Source organism: Eleutherodactylus coqui, chromosome 4, assembly GCF_035609145.1.
Source record: "Eleutherodactylus coqui strain aEleCoq1 chromosome 4, aEleCoq1.hap1, whole genome shotgun sequence".
Classification (NCBI taxonomy): Eukaryota; Metazoa; Chordata; class Amphibia; order Anura; family Eleutherodactylidae; genus Eleutherodactylus; species Eleutherodactylus coqui.
Genome location: NC_089840.1, coordinates 58,404,418 through 58,425,872, shown reverse-complemented (window position 1 = coordinate 58,425,872; position 21,455 = coordinate 58,404,418). Strand labels below are relative to the sequence as shown.

Genomic DNA, 21,455 nt, shown 5'->3' with positions numbered 1-21,455 from the left:
TTATCCCCAACTCCATATGCCAACTTTAACAATACCCCCAATGTGCCAGCCAGAGAAAGTGCCAGTTTTACCAGGCAATGACTGAACTGAAATGGAGAGAGAAATAGTAAAAACCTTAGATTTTGCTAAATCCTACAGATTGAGCAAACTACCCATGTGTACCAGTTTTCCAACACCCTGGCAAAGTATATACCCTGGCAGTGCCCTTCTATAAACCTCTGGGCATTTGCACTGCTGAGACATAAAGTGTGAGTACATAGATATAGCGCTATGTTCTTTAACAGCTCTTGCGGCACTACAAGTCGCATCTTCCTCAGAACTGCTGGGGGTTGTAGTCCCACAGCAACTGGAGAAAACAAGTGAAGAAATGTGAGGAAGCAGAGGGCGGAGAGGCAGTCCTATGCAAGCAGCCGTGTCCTATAGGAGTGCCCTATAGTGCCGGAGGAGGCGCAGCAGCGGGGCAGCCGCTGACGCGCTTCCTAACTCTGCTGCCCGTATAGTGTATAAGTGCAGACTGCGCGCACGGGAGGCGCTACTGCTGCTGACAGCACCATCCGGAGCACAGCTCCCTCGTCCCATCGTGGATTACTGCTGATGCACCCATCAGTGCTGTGATGTCTGGGCACAACCTGGCACACATCTGGGCATTTCACCATCTGCATGCAGTCCTTGGAGTATGAGATGAGAAGATTGCTATGACATGCTGCTATCAGGTCCCATCTGGGTTTGGCCATGTTGTGAAGGGATCACAAGTGACATTATGAAGACTGGGGACAAGAAGTGACAGGTGGGCATTGCCACACTGTCAGGACATATAAACCACATTCTTCTACATTTCTTCTAAGAAGTTCCAGGATAGGAGTTGAGTCTTGCAAGACTCCTTCCTTCCCAGCCACAGATGCCTGAACCTGTCTCCTTATGGGTTATGAAGCAGTAGTGGAAATGAGCATAAATCCAGTTTACATAGCTCTGGAGGTGATCATTGCTGTCCTGTCCATTGTAGGGAATGTGTTGGTCTGCTGGGCAGTGGCCATCAACAGCACTTTGAAAAATGCCACCAACTACTTTTTGGTGTCCCTGGCAGTGGCTGATATAGCGGTGGGTTTGCTTGCCATCCCCTTTGCCATCACCATCAGTATAGGCTTAGAGACTGATTTCCACAGTTGCTTGTTCTTTGCCTGCTTTGTGCTGGTGCTGACCCAAAGCTCCATTTTCAGCCTGCTGGCGGTGGCTATTGACAGATACCTGGCCATCAAGATCCCTCTCAGGTAAGAGACACATGGGGATGGGGAGAGAAGATGAATGGCTTGTTTGTTACACCATTAGACCTTTTATAGAATTAAAGTTAATTAAAACTATATAGCAATAATTCTTATGTCTATGGTATCAACAATCAGATACGATCCGTTAAAAATCTTCGAAAGCTAATAAAAGACATAAAACATGCAGTATGTCAAATTTTCATTCATCCTTCATCTTTATATATTTGTCAAGGGTGCTTGTATTTAGTAGAAGGTCAGATAAATATTTAATCTGTTACATTGTTGCAGTTGTTATGTTTGCCATATTTAGTGTTAAGGCTAAATTCACATCTGCATTAGGGATTCCGTTTCCCTGCTTCTTTATGGGAGCCGGAAAACGGAATCCCCAAGATGAATGGATCTGTCTTATAACAGAAGCAAACTGTGTCGAATGGACCCCATTGACTATTATGGGGTCTGTTTGGTTGCTACACCTGTCCGGCATTTTTGCCATATATCCTGTACACATGACTTTCTCGTCCAGCAGTTCATGCCTGATCTACGCCAGAGGCTCTGAACGGAGCCTAGGACTCATTCACATGGGCGTATTTTCTGTCCATATTGCACTGGTAATTTTTACGGACAGCATACAATACCATTGATTTGATGTCTTCAAATGTGTGTTTTTTTACACACCCCAAAAAATCCGCAGCATGTCTTATTTTTTTTCCATATTACAAACTCAAATCACCCATTAAAGTCAATTGGATCACATAAAACATAGCAAATACACAGTTCCATGCGTATTCATTGTGTTTTTATGCATGTTGCCAGGAAACCGTGGGAAAAAAAGTAACATGAATTGGGTTTTCTTGCCTTTTTTTTTTGGCACGAATGAAAAAAATGTAGTAAACTCGGATACAACACGTGTAAAAAAAATGTATACATACCAAAAACACTAAATATGCCCATACACATGCAATGTAAACAGTGCGATGTAAAAAGCATTGTATTATGTAATACTGACTATTTCTATATATGACCTGTAGGAGGGTCCTATATAGGACCTGTAAGGAGATATACCATTATGGGGTGCTTGTGGGGGTCTGTCCGCTATCATTCACATCAGTCAGTAAATAGGAGTTGGTGGTGGGGCTTTTATTCCTTAGTCAGTCCTGTTCTACTTTACTTGAGAGAATCAACTTGGCATTTAGACACTAAAAACTCAATGTGGTGTCCTCAAAGGAGAATAAAGCGCAGCAGACTGAAACCAAAGGGGTGCAGCACTGAGGGGAAAACAGCAAACAAACTCAACTGATCATGTATTTATGACTAGTCTATTGGCTTGATTTAAAGGGATTGTACCAAGATTACAAGTTATTCCCTGCCCGGACAATAGGCAGTTACTTGCTGATCGGTGGGGGTCTCACCGTTTAGACGCCCACTAATTTCGAAAACAAGTCTCCCATGTCCCCTCTCTCTGTCACTGTGGGGGTGACTTCTCCCCCAACAGTGACGTCACAATGAATGGAGCGCTGACTGAGCATGCGCTGTCAGCTCTCCATTCATTTCAAGGAGGCTGGCGGAAATACCTGAGCGATTGCCACTTGGCTATTTCCGCAGCCCCATTGAAAGTGAATGGAGCGTCAGCAAGCTTGCGCAACCAGCACGCTCTTCAGTCTCCTCCTTGCTGCAGAGGGTACATTATATCTGCAGCGAGAAGAACAGGTGACATGGGACCCCCGTTCTCTGGATCTGTGGGGGTCTTAGTGATGAATTGTGTTCCCGTCCTCCTCACTGCTGGCTTACTGCGCCCTTGCAGTGAGGTATAGAATGAATAGAGTGAAGCTCGCCCAAGCGTGCTGTCGCTCCTTTCATACTCAATGACATTATGGAGATAGCCAAGCGCCAATTTCCATCATCCTCATTGAAATAAATGAAGCACCAACTGCGCATGCTCGACCAGCGCTCCATTCAGTGTGACATCACTGCGGGTGCAAGAAAAGGGGGAGTACAGTGAGTCTCCCACCAATCAGCAACTTTTTCCCTATTCTTTGGCCAGGTGTATAACTGGTAATTCTGGTACAACCCCTTTAACTTTTTTAATTGTTCCATCAATGGCCGTAACTTAGCAGTTGCCAAATATCCAGTCGTTCCTATTTTGATATTGTAGTGAAATTCTAGAGAGAAACAGATGCTTGAACCGATAGTTTTCTGTGGGATCACTATTGGCATCTGTAGTATGCAGCATTTTTACGTTTTTCTATGGACGTAGGAGTAGTGCACAAAGTGCACCAAATTGTCATCAGTTGTGTCAGGCTGTGGCATAAAACCACAACTGATATACGGAAATCCTGCCTAGGAACTGCCCTAGTTCCCAAGGCCCACATGTACCAGATTTACGCACCATATGTTCAGCACTGCATGTGCATTTAGATGAATTACTGTATAAAACACATCTGAGCTTTATTTATTTCCATTAAATTTCTTTGAAAGTTTCCCAAAGTTGAAGCAGTTACTTTTTATAAAATGTTACTTTTAATATTATTACAAAGCACTTACTCTATTTTGTAATTATAAGACTATTATAAAGTGCGAGGGTTTCTCCTATTTGTCTATACACAGGTGCAGCCTGTAGACCAAAAATGTAGTAGTTTCCCCTCTCCTAAAGGGAATCTGTCAGCTCGAACTTGCTGTCCATACTGCAAGCATGATGTTATAGAGCAGGAGGAGCTGAGGAGATTCATATATAGTTTTATAGGGAACAGGGTTCATATTTAAAGGTTGGTGGGCTAAGGTAAAAAAACTCAACTTGCCCCCCCTCTCCCCCCCCCCACACTTATCACCCCAATACAGCAGTCACCATATAACTGTCAGATTGCAGTTCTATATGGTAATATGATTACAGTGATTAGAATTTATGTATTTGCTGATTACAGCAGTCCACTTCCCCTTTCTTCTCTGCCTGGGTCCCAAATGCCATGACGACCCCTTGCAGTCACGACTCCTCTCTGTACACTTTCCCCATCCTATTACTACCCACAGTGCCCCTCTCAGTACCTTTTTTTGTGCCCCACAAAGTACTAGTGCCCCCTTAAGTTGACTGAGGCCCAAATAGTGTTTCTTTTCCCCCCTCAAAGAGCCACCAAGCCTCCTCTGTGCCATCAAAGTAATGGTTCCCACTTAAAGGGGTTAAACAGTCTTCTAAAATTGATGGCCTATCTTCAGGATAGGTCATCAATATCTGATCGATGGGGTTCCACTGCTCGGGAGCCCTGACGATTTTAGGAGCCATGGTACGCGTGCCAGCACTGCAGCCTATTCAGTTTTTACATCTGAGCACAATCGTACTCATACTCAGAACACCCTATTATTTACAGCTGCTGTTCTGAGTAGCACAGGCTTGTGACTAGAGTTGAGTGAACGTACTCTTCCGAGCTTGATGCTTGTTCGATGGTGCTCGATACTGGAGCGAGTACCACGCCGTGTTCGACCCCGCCTCAGTGTTGACCCCTCCCCGCTGCAACATATCAGTGCGTGCATGTCAGCGGCAGTATGTGGCTGGCTGGGCAGAGGAGAGAGAGAAGAGGCAAGAGAGAAGAGAAAAAAAAAATCGGCACCCAGCGGGTCCCATATAAAAATGCTTGAGTCTCCCATTGAAGTCAATGGGGTTCGTTACTCGAATAGAGCTCTCCAATTTTACGAAAAGCTCGACTCGAATAACGAGGACCCGAGCATTTGGGTGCTCGCTCATCTCTACTTGTCACGTCTACTTCATAATATGTATCATCGCATTCGTAACAACCCAGACAATTAAAATATTTTGTCATTTTTGGTGCATGATGAACACCGTAAAAATAATTTAAAAAAACGAATGCCAGAATTGCAATAAAACACAATAAAAAGCAATCCAAAAGTTAGATGTACTTCAAAATGGTACCAATAAAAACTAGAACTCTTCCCGCTAAAAGCAAGCCCTCACAAAGCTCAGTTACAAGAAAAATAAAAATGTCATCGGTATTAGAATGCAGCGATGCCGCCTCAGTTGTTTTTCTTTAAAAATGTGTTTTTATCATGCAAAAGTAGTGAAAAATAAAATCTCTGTTTAAACATGGTATCGCAGTAATCTGATCCAGATAAGAAAGTCATCATGTTATTTCTACTGAATGGTTATCGCTGTAAAAGAAAACTCAAAACAATAGCGGAATTTCTGGACATTTAGTTTCCATCTCCTCCCCAAAACGTAATAAAAGTTCTACAACAACTGATATGTTCCCCAGAGTGGTTCCATTAAAATATACAACTCGTCCCACAAAAGAACAATCCCCCTTACAGCTATATTATCGAATTATGGCTCTTGCAATGTGTCAATTAAAAATACTTTGTCCTTAAAGGGGTTGTGTTTTAAAATTAAGAGGTTTACGGTTTGGGCATGTGTATATGTGACATATACTCACCCATCCTGGATTTCCCTGGGCACTGCTAACTGGCTCCGCTGCTACATCATCCATTGCCAGAAATCAGATGATGGCTGCAGCCAATAAGAGGCTACAGCATCATTTTCTGAACTCCTGGCATCAGCTTGGGTGTCATGATGCCAGGAGTTTGCTGCGACCTCTGAATAGCTGTAGCGGTCACCTGACTTTGCACAGCGGAGGATTGAGCAGCTGAGTCACTTATTGATGCCCTGGAAGACCAAGAACATGTGAGGATATGTTATTTTTTTTATTTTAATGCATGCCCGGATTGTAAACCTCTTTATATTAAAACCACACAACCCTTTTAAGGCAAAAAATAGGCTTATCTCTAGAGGGTTAATATTGTCTGTCAGTCCCTTCCCTTGCAGCTCCATCCAACGTTAGTTACCTAAATATACTGTCTCTCCAACCACCCACTCGTCACCCCTCAGTGCCACCTGCACCCCTATTGAGCGTAATTCAGCGTTAGTTCTTTCCTAATTCTATGGTGCCGCCTGCCTGTCGGGCAATTTGACTTCCTGCCTGGCATGACTCAATCTCTTTTGTTTCTCCTGCTCATTGGCATTAGAATCAGGGCACTATAGAAGAAATAATGCTGAATTCCACTCAATGGAGGTGCAAGGGCGCTGAGGGTAAGGGCTGGAGAGACAGTGTATTTAGGTACCTTCTGAAGCTTCAGGCAGGGATAGTGCGCTTTTGGCACTGCAGAGATGTGGTTAGTGGGTGCCTCTGGGCCCCCTGACTTAGAGGCCGGGTTGCAATTGCGACCCCTATAGCCACGCCACTGATGGGGAAAGATACAGTATAACTGGTGTTTCATTGATTTAATCCTTTCCAATCCACTGTCTGATGCCCTCCTACATTCTGATTGAAGCTTGTACAGCTCCAATGTCATAAGATGTCCGACAGGGTATTTTTACCGTCTATTGCCAGCCACTCCGCTGTTTGAGCCTCTCTGGTGCACACACACTGGCTTTAGCCAGCAGATGGCACCGTTGTATAACAGCAAAAAATGAAACCCTGTTAGGAAACCCTGAATCCAAAATTGGATTGGAAAGGGTTAAACCTCTGCTCATTTTGACCTGAACAGTCCAATGGGCGGTTCTACCAGTGATTGACAGCCCTCACTCACTGTATGTACACTCGTACACAGACAGCTGTCAATCACTGATAGCTCCGCCCATTGGACTGTTCATCTCAGAATGAGCAGAGGTTCAAATGAATAAAATACAAGTTATACTTGATCTTTCCCCATAAACTATATATCAATCTGCTCAGCTCCTCCTGCTTTATACCTTGATGCCTGCAGTTTGTACAGCGTGTCTATATTAAAACAATTTTGCCAATTTCTAAATGGCACCGCTGCAGTCTTGTGTGCTCTGTTATGTATGATATACGTCAGTTCACTTTCCCCTAGAAAAGACATGTACCAACTATGAATAGACAATAGTGTGAAAATTAATATCGCCATGTAGTAATATTCTCACCCGGAGGTGTAAAGCCATGTATTTAATAAGAGCACACACCCACATCCATTCCTATCCTATGAGACATGTGCCTCAGCCTTTAGCCCTAAATTACTAATCCAGGATGTATAGGACAGTGATTGCATTGACAACACCATTAATCACTGACTAACAATCTAGGGACACACCGAATATAAACATACACGGAATACCAATTACAGTCTATCCATACTGTGCACTGCCCTTATACGCTCATATGGGAATACATGATGTGGTAACATAATGAAGCCTGGATTTATAGGTGCTGATTAGAGATGAGTGAGCACGCTCGGTACGGTGAGTTACTCGAGCGAGCCTCGCTCATCTCGAGTAACTGCCTTCTCCTCCAGCGTGTGGCAGGGGCGGTGTGGGAGAGCGGAGGGGAGCGGAGAAGAGAGTGAGAAAGATTTCTCTCCCCCCCCCCCCCCCCCCCTCTACCTCCCGCCACCCTCCCCAGCACACTCGGAGGAGAAGGCAGTTACTCAAGATGAGCGAGGCTCGCTCGAGTAACTCACCGTACCGAGCGTGCTCGCTCATTTCTAGTGCTGATCGTCCATCACATAGTTATCTAGTTAATGATTGGGATGCTGGTCAGAGATTTGCATTGACAAAGAGAATCTATTATTCTCATTGATCACTATCTAGACTAGAAGTCATTGTGATGAGATTGGGTTATCCAGGGAATGATAATACCCAAGGGATTCAATGATGGTCCGTAGATATTGTTATTTCAACCTCAGATTCAAGTCACATTGAAGCAAACCCAGATATGTGTAAAGCCACGAAAGAAATAAAGGGATAGTAATAAAATATAGCACTGTAGTAATATATGATTATAAAGGGTGTAGTTAAAAATACACTATAAAGGCCCTATATCTAAATACTGGTGTCCTATATTGAAATAACAATAGTGTACTTGAATAGGAAGGCATGGATGCACTAGACGATTGCATAGCGCACGGGCCCCTGGGGGCCCTAGAACACGAATTTCTGTAAGAGACTGGGAGTATAACCCAATTGCAAAGTTGAAGAGTAGTATGTGAGAAGCAGAAATTTCGCTTTCCGTGTCCTGTGGAACCGCTGCTATGACTGAAGTAGGGAAAGCGTACTCGAAGTATCCTCCTTCTGCTGCGATAGGGACAGATCATCCAGGAAGTCATCCAGCATCTGCAGGAGATTCAGGTACCGATCTAGGTTGATAGTCCATGGAATGAGCAGGGGGTGTGTGGGGGGCGGCGGGGGGTAGCGAGAGTTAGAGAGATCTCTCTCATTCTCCCCCCTGCCGCCCTCCTGCTCAGATGACAATGCAGTTAATCAAGGAAAGTGAGGCTCGCTCGAGTAACTGCCTTATCCGAGCAGGCTCGCTCATCTCTAATGCTGATGTTACAAAGTTTAGCTTGACTGTGGGAACTTTCTGCAGCAAATTATCTTACAACATTCAAAAGCTATGGTTATCTTAACACAACAAAACCCATTGCAAAGTAATTAAAGAGTAAACAAACAGAAAGTGGTTTTGTCTGTCATGAGATTACTACAATGGGTAGTGATTGGCTGATATGGTCACCTGATGGTTTGTGAAAATTTTGGTGCATCTTCAGACATTTTTTCTAGCTTTGCACCACCTACTGGTTGACTTACTTTGCAGCAAATTTTTGGTGCATTTGAAGCCACACCAACGTGCCAAGCAAGGTTTAAAAAGTGTTTTAAACACATAATAAATTTGGTGCAAGACATGTACGCCAGCAAATTTATAAATCAGACATGGAAAGTAATAATATTGACCAGATTGAACGTACTAGCTTACATTATGCTAGTATTTTGCAAGCTGCTGTCCAGAAGACTAGGTGTTGTAGTTAAAGGGGTTGTCTAGGTATAGAAAAGCATGCGCCATCCTTAGGGTCCATAGGGTTGTGGGTGGTATTGCAGCTTACTTCCATTGAAGTGAATGGATTTCACAAACAAGAATAGACCATGCACTGTGCAGGGACTATGGAGAGTCTACAATACACAGAAGGATGTCTGTGTGCTTTCCGATGCAAGTTGCATCTGAGTTTAGTGCAACTCGCATACGGCCATGTGACTCCAGGATAAAAGAGACGTACAAGAAAAACCCTTGCAATACGTGATTCTTATAGTGCTTGAAGGTTGCTGGATGCGCAACAATTGGTAATTGCATAACTATCTGCAACATTATTTCCATAGCTTATGTCAGTGGGCTTGCATAAGATATAAAATCTGATGCATAATCACTAGGGAAAAAAAACATAGTAGAGGGTGGAGGAGAGCTGTTGTAAGGTAAAGTATGCTGTGTGAAATAATAATGAAAGTATTATGTAAGTAGACTAAGGAAATTATGTAACTGTATTATAAATGAACTCGATAAATCTACTACGGCCGACATCCGACATGCAGAACATAAACTTATGAAGAAGTATGAGTCTTGATGTAGGTATGAGCACTGACCTAGAAGAAAAAGTGGATGTCTTCTCTTGCAACTGTTGCTTTAATGCATCTGAAAAGATGAAGATACTTGATTTAGAGACATTTTACCATTTTGTACAGCTACTATTAAAACCTTGAATGGTTTCAGTGACTCAAAGCCTATGTCGTCAGATCTCTAGTATTGTGTTACCCCTCTCCTTCTACTTTTAAAGAAAGATTAAAATATTTTTTAGAAGACACAAATATCGGGAGGGGGAATTTATCATCAGAGGAATTTTTATGCCACTTTTCTTGCAGCTTTTTTTTTAACCTTTCCAGCACAAAATGTGCAAAAATTTATCATAATTTTGCACGATGTTGATACATTTGTCATGTCTTTAAATTTGTCTAGTGGTGGTTCTAGAATTTTACACAGCTGAACTGCAGGAGTATGGGCCCATTTACATGAACGATAACCGTTCAGTGTAAATACTGCCAATGACCGAGCGACAAACGCTAATTTCTTTGTTTAACATTCGTCATTCGGTTTATGCAGGCCTAAAAATCTGCTGATAATCATCCCATGTAAACAGGCAGTCGTTGACCTATGAATGACTGCCTGTTTACTGTGAATGGAGGCGGGCAGCCAGAAGAGATCTCTGGTGCACTCCACCTCCATTCAGTGAGCAATTATTGCTCCTGTGTGAGTAGCGATGATCATACCGTGCTAAAGGACTATAAGGCTAGGTTCACACGGGGCGGATTTGCTGCGGAATTTCACTGCGGCAAATCCACCTGTGGCCGCTAATCCCGGGATTAGCCAGCCATGTGGAATTTGAAAAATTCTCGTCCACATGAGGCGGCCTATCAGTCACGGCAAAGCGGGGCGGAATTGGCGTTGTGGCACGGATTTGGAATATGCAGCATGTCAAATCTTTTTTTTTCCTGTTGCGGCCTCGCTCCTTCTTCGTGGCGAAATGCCGAGGGTTTTGAAGCTGCACTTTTCCAGCGGAATTCTCATGGTTTTTCGGTGCGGCCAAACCATGGGAATTCTACTGGATATACGCCCGGTTTGAATTTAGACTGCTCAAAAATGTTGGGACTTTCTAAACAATCTGTCAGCTAAAGAATCCAACCAACATTCTAACTCCACTTAGCCCCCCCTTTTAGATTCCTTTGAATAGCATCAAATGAGGCGTAATATTTGTTCTTTTTGGCACAACTCAGCAGTAAATTTGTCTAAATTTGATTTGCACCAAAAAGAAGACACAATTAATGTCAAAGTCCTGGTGCAACACCAAAAGCAAATGTACCCCATTGTGCTTTCCTTTTTCGGTTTGTTAAAAATTATATCCGAAATTGGAGTCTTGAAGCTAATGTAGGGCAAGGAAGAGTACCTCTTCTTATTAAAAAAATGGCCCATTGAAATGTAGAGTTGCAATCAAGGTTATTGAACCCCATGACCTCTTTGCAAATTAGGTTTATTTGTCAAATTTACAAACATTTGGCTGTTTGAAAAGAAAAAAGTAATTAAAAAACAATTTTAATAGTTCAACCCAATTAATATAACAAGCGGTTTCTCCAAATTCAACTCAAAATGCCACTTTTAATAACTACTGCAGTCTCAGAATTATTCAACACGATGAATAGAATTTCTCATAACAGAACACATTTGCAAATCAGGTGTTTTGTCGAGCACACCTGGTGTAACTAATCAAGGGCTTTATTAGTTGCATCAGATGTACTTGAGATAAAACACATCAAATGTCTTGGCTGGCTAAGGCTTTATTGACTGTGACATTTGATTACATGTTAGAAATATGGCAAAGGGTCCTTTTACATGGGATTTACCTGTCAGGCACAGATGCCCAGCAGGTCATCCCAGTGCTGATTTTTCCTGTGCCTTTACACAGGAACGATCATCGTTAGTGAATGGAGGTGAAGTGAGCTGGGGATTACTCCAGCCTACCCGTCTCCATTCACAGAAAATGGTCAGTTGTTCATAAATGAATGATTGCCGGTTTACACAAACCGATCCATTGATCAGTTTTCTGCATGCAGAAATTGAACGATGTAGGATAAGTGAACAAATTTTCATTCGTCGTTCAGTAGGGGCATGAATTTACACTGAACAATAATCGTACAGGTTCCTCCTGGATGCGGGAATCTGAATGATTTATCAGCCCATGTAAAAGCGCTATTAGTGAGTGGTCCATAAAGCAAAGAGAAGAGATCATTGCCTTGCACAAGGATGGGCTGCTGTTATATTAGTTGTGTTGAGCTATTTAAATTGTTCTTTTGTAACCAGCTGAAAGTTTTACTTGCTAGGGCGTCAGGTTGGATTCAATTAGGCATAAGTAAAGCCTAGGAGAAAATGTCAGGTCTTCTAAGTAGAAGCTGAAATTAGATGTCTTTGGACTTTCCAAGCATTCCTCCAAGTCCCCCAAGGCTTGGATTCAGAAGCTCTCCTGGAAGATTCTGGAATGGGCGTCACAGTCGCCTGATTTGAACCCCATAGAAAATTTTGGGTGGGATTTAAAGAAGGCAGTTGCAGCACACAAACCAAAAATATTACTGAACTGGAAGAATGGGCTAAGATTCCTCAAGAATGTGCCATGTTCAGATCTGCAGTTTACATTCACGTTCCAGAAACTGATCTGTCCTATGACTAAGGGCCCATTTAGACACAACGATTATCGCTCATAATTCGCTCATCTTCCATCTTGTGAGAGATAATCATTGTGTGCATTTACACAGCAAGATGATCACTCAAACGGCAGTTTGAGTGACAGTTTTTAATGTTCACTTTGCATAAGCTGTTAAGTAGCTAATAGGCTACTTAACAGCTTATTAGTGTGTAAATGAAGGCTCCTGCTCTATATAGAAGACACGCGGGACCACCATCTTCTGTATACAGCTGTTCTCTTCTCGGAGTGCTCAGCTGTTATGTAGCTGAGCAGTCCGAGTGGGGTATGCAGAAGAGAACCGCATGTCTTCTGCATACTTGTGATTTGTTTTCCAAGCGGGATACCAGCTAAAACAATAGTATCAGCTGTATCCGAGCACGAACAGTGCGCGACGGCCGCGCGTTTAGACACAACGATTATCGCTCAAAAGATGGAAGATGAGCAAATTTTGAGTGATAATTGTTGTGTCTAAATGGGCCTTAAAGCGGACAGCACCCAATGAACCCAATTGACTATAATGGCATTCGTTGGGCTTCCATCAAGCTGTTTGGCATTCTGTGCCCTTTCGTCCATGATTTTGTGCCAGATCTGTGCCGGAGGTCCTGCAAACATGACGATAATTTCAGTTGGGTTTTCCAAAGAAAGACTTTTATGACGTCCATCAAAACTTCACAATCTGAGACTGCATTTGGCAACGCACCCAGATGTCACTTGAAAACTCATAGAGCTGAGATGTGATTGTTTACTAAGTGATACTAATGTTGGCTAATGATGCCCAGAGTACGCTCATTGTCTTCATTATTGCACACACGTGTTTGCAGTGTGTCTTTATTATGGTTACCAGCCTATTTTGATATCTTTTGATTACACAAGTGAAATCACAGCAGGTGTTCTTTGCATTGAGGTATTCACCATTGGCCAACGAGAGACATTTTGTTCCTGCAAGTATTATACATTACAACATCTCCCATTGTTTAGCTTCATATCTATGAGTCCTTATTGAAATTAGTGTGTTCGGTTTTGGTCCGTTGCATCCGTATGCATTGTATGCGTTCATTTTTTCACTGCTGTGTGTCATCTGTGTGGCATTAAAGGGGTATTCCAGTTGCACAAAGTTGGTATCGATTGACAATCAAAAGTTTTTAACGTTTTCAATGTGGTGGTTCTTTGGATTTTGTGTCTGTAGCTTTCTAAAGTTTAGTGCTATACCGGTCCGAGTTTCTCAGACCGAGGTCATACTCACCTTTGTAAATCACGCTGATTATAGAAAGTAGAAGGAAGGCACTGAATTGTGATTTTGCGATAATTACACAAAAATCCAACACTGAGTTTTGGAGGTTACAAACGTACAAATGCATGACATTGCATATATGCATTCAGTGTCATCGAACCCTATAGACTTATGCTACATGTGATATTGCCTGAGATTGTAATTCAGTTTAACATAAAACAATATATAGATTAAAATAAACCATAAATTGCCCATACACCTTCAAAGACAACAGTTTCTTCTATCTCCACCATACACACGAACACTCATGGTTCAGCCATATAGCTTTGGCTTATCTACAGGAGGGATATTCAGCATGCTTAATCCTTCTTTTCCAGAACATCATCTGTTGAGTGAAAGTCAGAAGGCCCCCATACGCATGCGATAGTTGTCTGGTCCCACTGCGAGTTTAGACGACTGTAGACTAATGTACTGTATATGGGTAATTTAAATTCTTATATTACTTGAAGGGGATGTCCAGTTGTAAAGTATTAATGGTCTATCCTCAGGATAGGTAATCTACAGTGGAGTGGTGGGAGTCTGTCGCCAGAGACCCGATCTCATCAGGTGTTTTCTGGGCAGTTGCACTCGTGTTCTGATCTAATTTCTGCAGGAAGCAGACAGCTTCACTCACAGTGCAGTGGCCAGGCTTGGTATTACAAACCAAGTTTCCACTCTTTTGAATGGGTGCTTGGCCTGCAGTACCAAGCATGGCCACTGCACTTGGAACAGAGCTGTCTACTTCCTGCAGAAAAAAATCAGCTCGGTACACCAGTGCAATGGCCCAGAGCATATGTGATCTGCAGGGTCCCCTGATAACGGACCCCTGACAATCTGCTTTGGCTGACTTATTCTGAGGATACTTTACAACTTGACAATCCCTTTAAATAAGCTAAAAGAGCTCTTTAGGAAGCAAATAAAAACGTGAAAAATGTCTACATCAAACTATTTTACCTAATTCAAAAAAAAGGAAACATTTAGTGGACAACAGTGCTTGAATGCTTGGAATGTAGGGGCCACAAGTGATAAATGATAGATGAGTGATTCCCTTGCCTGGGGCAGCTCTAGCTGTAATATAGCACTTTTATGCTTTTGTTTATGTGCCGTATGTATTTTTAATGTAAGTGGTGCACAATTGGAAAGACCCTGCTAGGAAATGCAACAGAAGATGAACATTTCCTATTTGTAAATGTCGAGTCCTCGTCTGCTCAATACCAGATGACTACCAGCGCTCCAATTACTTATGTAACACATTTTAGGATGTGCGCAATCCATTCCAGTGGTTAACTCCTTATTGGCCGGAATGTCTCAGTCCTAAAGGACCAAACACTTTTTAGCAATTTTATGCATGTGGTGGTTTTATGCCCCTTTTTTTCTTGAGCTACCAAATTATATTTGCTGCATTCTCTTTATTCTATAATTTCTTTTACTTAGTTTTGTATATTTTTTTTTACATATATGTTCCCCATGATATCAAGTAAGACCTCTGAGGGACATTCCCAATGTCCTTTTTTTTCTTATTTATATTCATCCATAGGAGCCCCAGTTACAATGGAGAACATCCCCCTTTTGTGACCGTAGTCACTGGTAGAACTCACCTGGGTCTTCTAAGATCCAGCTGCTCTGCCATGCTGGGGGTCGCCGGTGATCATGATATCGCCAGGCAGGTCCAATAGAGGAAACAGCACTGCCTCTTCCTCTGTTCGCTACATTGTACTCATTGAGCGCTATGTAGGCTGGAAAAGACAAGACAAAAGTGATTCTAGACCACCTCTGTCTTCTCCTTAGGATCCTAGGTTGTCTCTGACACCTGAGCACCCCACTTGCTCTTGCTAAACTATGGAAATAGGAACTTTGAACCCACGTTGTATATTTAGGGGCTCACTGGGAGCAGTTTTTCTTTGCTATCATTATTCCCATATGCTAAATGGTACAAAAAGATATTCAAATAAAGTTAACCCCTAAGGATCCATTTAGATGGGGAAGTTTGATATGGTAGACCAGCACAGGTCAACGAGATAAGCGCTTGTCTACCAGACCTTTACACAGGCTAATTCAGACTGTATTAGGTGGATGAACGATGGTTCATATGATCATCTGTCCCCATAAGGCTGTTGTTGGTTGGCTGTGCATCTTCCTGTTCATACTGGCCCACAGCTGAGCATTGACTCATCTGTTGGTGGTCATTTGCACTTTTACATGGTGTGGTGATCAGGCAAAAGAAGCTATGGATGAACGTTCTTGTCAGATATCAGGCCTTGTAAAAGGCTAGGGATAACCTGATTGCCTGACATCCTTGTGACAAAGACACTAATTCAAGCCACAAGCACCAGATAGTCTTCCACCAACCTCCATCAACCTACTTTTTGATTGTCCTTCAGAATTGTTTGGGGCAAACAGTCTTGTTACCTGTTGGGAGATAAATGGCCACCAGACATCTCTGAAACGGCTTATTACAGGGTGAAACAAATACGGATAAATATTCAACTATCTGAAACCTTGTTTCCCTGATAATATTAGAAGGCTGTCTGGATTCATTAATGAACATTAGACTGGTGATAGACCCTGCCAAGATGGATTGAATCACAAACAAAATTCTAATAGCTTTTAATTGGCAGCAATTCTAATATTTACTAAATGGATCAGATCCATCGCTGTTTGTTTTCCGTCTAGCCCCCTCCATTTGCCTGTATATACTTCCCTTAGTTTTGTAGCACAATACTGTTAAATTGTGATAGCAGGAAAAGGAGGATCCAGGGAAAAATAATAGACTGTTACGGCCATGCAGGCTCCTCTGGGCAATTTATGCAAATAAGGAAACTGGAACAATAGCTCTGCAGCGCCACCTATTGGATGGTAGCATTCCTTCAAATCAATGTCTGACCCTTTATACAGGTCTTTATGACAATGATTGCGAATAGGAAACCAAGACCTGTATAAAGGGTCTGACATTGATTTGAAGGAATACTGCCATTGAATAGTTGGTGTTGCAGGGGTATTGTTTCATCTTCCTTATTTGCTTTTCCTTGTATCCCCCTTTTTCTGCTCTTATAGTGCCGCGCCCAGCCAGCGCTTTATCCAGGATGAAGTGTTAAGTGGAGGGAAGGTTTTGTCTTTATGTTACAATATGGACACTAAAGGTTTTTAAGTATTATTGCTATTAAATTGTGATGTGGGTGACCTCCACTACCCAGGGTCAATAAATTATCAACCTCAGCCACTGTTACTGAGAGGTGGAGACCGCCCACATAGCAATTTATTAGTATTGGGCACCAAAACGAAAGGCCCTTTTACACACAACAATTATCGCTCAAAATTCGTTCAAACGGACAAAAATGAGTGATAAACACAGGCAGTCATGCACTATTTGTTTAATTATCGTTAGCAAAGGTTTTTAGGCTAGCATAAAATCCATCATTTGGCTGTTGGAAAGTCTTTCAGTTTGAATGCAGTTCATTCTGTGTTTCCAGCAGCTAAGAGATGGCTTTGTTTGCTTTGTATATTCAATATTCAACGAGTACTCAATGATTACAATGTGTACAATGTTTAATCAGCCGCGAGGAGAATAATATAATGTGTCAACAGATGTTTGCTCAGCTGGGCAGTGTTCATACAATAAACAATCGTCTAAACACATGCCTAGCTGAGCAAACAACTCGCGGAGGAAAAACAGATGATTGAAGCAATAAACTTGGTATTCAAAAATGTTGGCAGCTCCCTTGAAGTTCGTTCAGTCTTGAGGTTGTTTAAGTGATTATCTTTGTGTATTAAAGGGCCTTAAAGGTGGCTCTACACACGACAACTATCAGCTGAAAAAACACCCAAATAGGTGATTTTAAGCAATAGTTCACCTCTGTAACACAGGACCCAATGGGTACAGAGTGAGAATCACTCAGTAGTTGCTAGTCACATTGTTTAAGCGACTGGTAAGCCAGTTCTTGCTTAGTATAAACAGGCAGCCGTTCATCTTTGAGCAACTGCCTGTTCAGAGTGAATGGGGGCGGGCGGTCAGAAAAGGTCTCGGTGCGCTATGCCTTCATTCACTGAACGGCTATTACTTAAGATAAAAAGGCAGTTTTGCTTATTAGAGGACTTGGCGGTTCTTCAGCCAGAATACTGTAATTTTTAATTAAATATTCTTTGACGTAAGTCAAGACACTTTTATGAATCAGTGATTGTGTAATGTACAGAGTGCTGAGCACATCTTGTTATTGTGAATAATGACCCCGTTCTTATATGACCTCACACTTAGAAATTTAAAGCCAGAGTGCCGTGGCCATAAATAAAGAAGAAGAAGCTCATTGACTCTGCCTATTATATAGGCCTGCTCTTATAGTATACTGTACATTATAGGAAGTTAGATTTGTGTAGCTCAAGGGTATTGCAGTTGTCATTCTAGCTTCATTGGGGGATGTTTGCTCCAAGCATGTTATTTTTTTTTCTAGCATGGCTATTGATGGCAAGTTTCACAGTTCTTCTTCTTGAAAATAATCTGTTCCTAAAAATCTATCCTCCGAAACTTACAAAGCTCTTAATTAAATGTCGCAGTGCTGTGATAACTTTGAAGTCTTGAAACTTGAGTGTCTGTCACTAATTGGGGTAGATTCTCAGGAGGTTCTACAATAGTTGATTGACTGGTCCTGCTTATTAGCCTTTTGTGTCTGCAGTCTTGTCACACACCAGATTCCTCCTAACCTTATATATGCCAGAGGGGCTCTTGTGATGTACTGTACATCTATTGCAGCTATTACTGGTTGAGTTCTACAAAGGTGCAGGAAGAGCCATGAATGAGAGAGTCAATGGCTGTCACCCTGCTGTCATCAAATTACCAGTTAGAAATGAGAGAGTGCCACTGTTATTGGTGTCTTCACCTGGGAAAGCAACTATTTCAGTCAGGCAGAAAGGAGTCACAAATATCCTGGCATTTATATGGCCAGCTTTACTCAGTTCCATACGCTGCCATGACAGCCTGTACCCTGAAGTTCGTTAACCACTTTGTGTTTTTATGTCCTGTAGCTGAAGGGTATGTATGAAGGGAGATCGTGCGGCGATCTCTCTCCATACAACACGAGCGCCAGCTGTTTCTTACAGCCGACACTCGGCGGCAACAGCTCTGATAAGCTGCACGGCTCATCGGAGCTGTTAACCCTTTAAAATCACCCGAAGAATGTTCGGGGTCCCATACGGCCCCCTGCGATGAGATCGGAGGGCGCTGTGTGGGTGTTATGGCAGCCAGGGGCCTTCTGAAAGGCCCCAGGGCTGTCATGGCAGAATGCCTATCAAGTCATGACCATGGCATGAGCATACCTTGTTTCACTGTATAGGAAAGTGTAATCTAATTCCCCACGGCCCTACAATATTGTAATCTTCCAACTACTAAAATTATTAATCATGTTAAAACAGTAATTTAAGTAATTACCAATAAGGCTGTATTCTAATATGTCTAGGTCCCAAATGATCAATAAATCCCCATAAACTGATGTCCTTAAAGGAGTTTTCTGGGCAAAAATTATTGATCACCTGTTCTCAGGTCATCTCCCATGATGAGCTGATCTGTGTTCAACTAGAAAGACAGACGCGGAAGTGTAATATACGCTTCAGCTCCCATTGATTTCAATGAGAGTGAAACCAGCTAGGGCACTTCCACTCCCGTCTGTTATGATGACATCCGTCCTGCTGCACTTTGCCATGTATCCCGAGTGGCGAGTCCCCTGTGATTTACTACTGATAACCTATCCTAAGCATAGGTCATCAATAGTTTTGGTCCAGAAAACCTCTTTTCCTGTAGAGTGAAATCTCGACATCTAAAGGTGTGTTTAGACACAAAGATGATCGATCAAAAGATGGCTTTTGAGCGATCATTTTGCATAAACTACTAATTGGTACTAATATCCATTAGTAAGAATTTGCAGTGTGTGAGTCGCCAGGAGCTGAATTTATTGAGAGGACCGCCCGCTGCTCTCTGAATAAATTCATTTTGTTCTGCCAGCGGGGCTGACAGCTGAGAACAGCTGAGACAATGCAATCAGCTGTTATCAGCTGTCCCTGTCCCTCTTATCAGCTGTTCTGCTGAACAACGGATTTCAAGCCAAACTGTTTTAAGGCACATTTACATGCAATGATTTGCTCAAAAGATGGCATTTGATCGAATTTTAAGTGCTAATCGTTGTGTCTGAATGGGCCTTAAAACATTAGAAGACAATTGTCTGAATAATCGCTCCAAACAGCAAATGAACGGTAGTTGTTCGAAAGCTTTCACACTGATTGTTCAGTTTTTACAGTTGTCGAACAAATTGTTGAGAGTATTTACACAGGTCGAATTATCGGTTATCCACTAGATAGGGGCATTTCCTTTTTTTGGTGGGCGTGTATTTATTATTTCTACATTTCCTCATACTGAACAGCCACATGCCTCCAAGGGGTTGGTGCTTTGTCATTGAAATACTATTTACACCAGAAGACAATTAATCAACCAACAACAATTTTTTAGATGCACTGAAAAGGAACGACTAGTTAGCGAATTATTACTTAGTGCCCTGTTGTTGTTTGTATTTACATGGTACGACTATCTCGTAAAACACTCTTTCCAATGATTAGTCGGATGATATTCACCTTCTGTAAGGGTACCTTTTGGCTACAGCCTAGTTTATGTGCCTTTATAATGCATGTATTGATATTACTACCTTCTTATCAGATGATGGACCATCCAATTATCAGATGATGGTCCTTCTAATGCCAGGCAGAAACCATAAAAACAGGCAGTAAAATATCAACAGGCTTGTCAATATCTCGGGCATATTGCGCAGCCTGGCTTCTGGGCCGTGATGATGTGAGGGAAGGAGATGTAATTCTATCATACATGCTATCTGATTATATTCCCAATGGCTGGCTTAATTTAGAGTCATGATAGGTAAATCTACTTAACTGGCACCACATTACTTTAAAGGGGATTTCTAAGTCTATTTGTGACTCAAGGCATTCGGCTCGCATGTCCTTCCGTACTACTTTATCTCAGTAGATGCATTGATATAATTGGATTTTATGTTGGTGAGTGGCTTTATGATAAAATCACGTTTGACAGAAAAGAAAATGTTTGGTAAGTGAGGATTGATGGCATGTGGGACCAATGACATATATATAGTTCTGAGAGCAGCGTTTGCAAGTTGTAAACTATATGTAATCTTTTAACCCAAATTATATAAACTATTATATTATTTATAATGAATTTCACATAGTTAATATTTTAGAGGGGAGATGAAATAATACAATAACTCTTCTTAACGAGAATGTTTACTCGGCAGCATTGGCTCAGAAATTGGTCATTGACTATACTAAATGTTGTGGAGACCGGTCTCATTGCTCATTGAGATGTATATACTTTTTTGTGGTATTAAAAGAGACATTTAGCATATGAAGCTAATCCCAGTATATTCTCTGCCAATTACAGATACAAGTAATGGTACTTTATTCTCTCTGTCTGTTCTTTCAGTTACAAAATATTCCACTTTCTGCGTTTTCTGTGTAGTACAGAAATTTGTATTGAATTATCCTTTCACATCGCTGCTAGTGCCGACAAAGTCCCAGCATGGCCATGGGTCTGATGTAAAGTCATGACTTCAGCACTGAACCACATGATGCTTTGCCAGCGTATGCGCAATGGCATTTCTTACTGGACATTGAGGGAGAAGGATGTCCCTGCTAATATTATACTTATAGGCTGGCTGAGCTACCTGTCGTCTCAGCCAGTCTATCAATGTCTCTTTTTAGGTATTTATTCCAACGCCTCTGCACAAAAGATGCCGGTAATACTCTTGTAGTCAGGTCTCAGCAGGCCTTGGTGGTGTCAGTGTTTA

The 21,455-nt window shown here is 42.0% G+C and overlaps 1 protein-coding gene across 1 annotated transcript in view; it reads left to right on the top strand.

Moving 5' to 3' along the window:
* The first annotated feature begins 547 nt into the window (after positions 1 to 547).
* Positions 548 to 21,455, top strand: part of ADORA2B (adenosine A2b receptor) — a 70,081-nt gene continuing 49,173 nt past the window's right edge. The window contains exon 1 of the mRNA XM_066599530.1: positions 548 to 1,268. Coding sequence (XP_066455627.1) covers positions 919 to 1,268 — 350 coding nt within the window. The 5' untranslated portion in view covers positions 548 to 918. The remainder of the gene's footprint in view (positions 1,269 to 21,455) is intronic.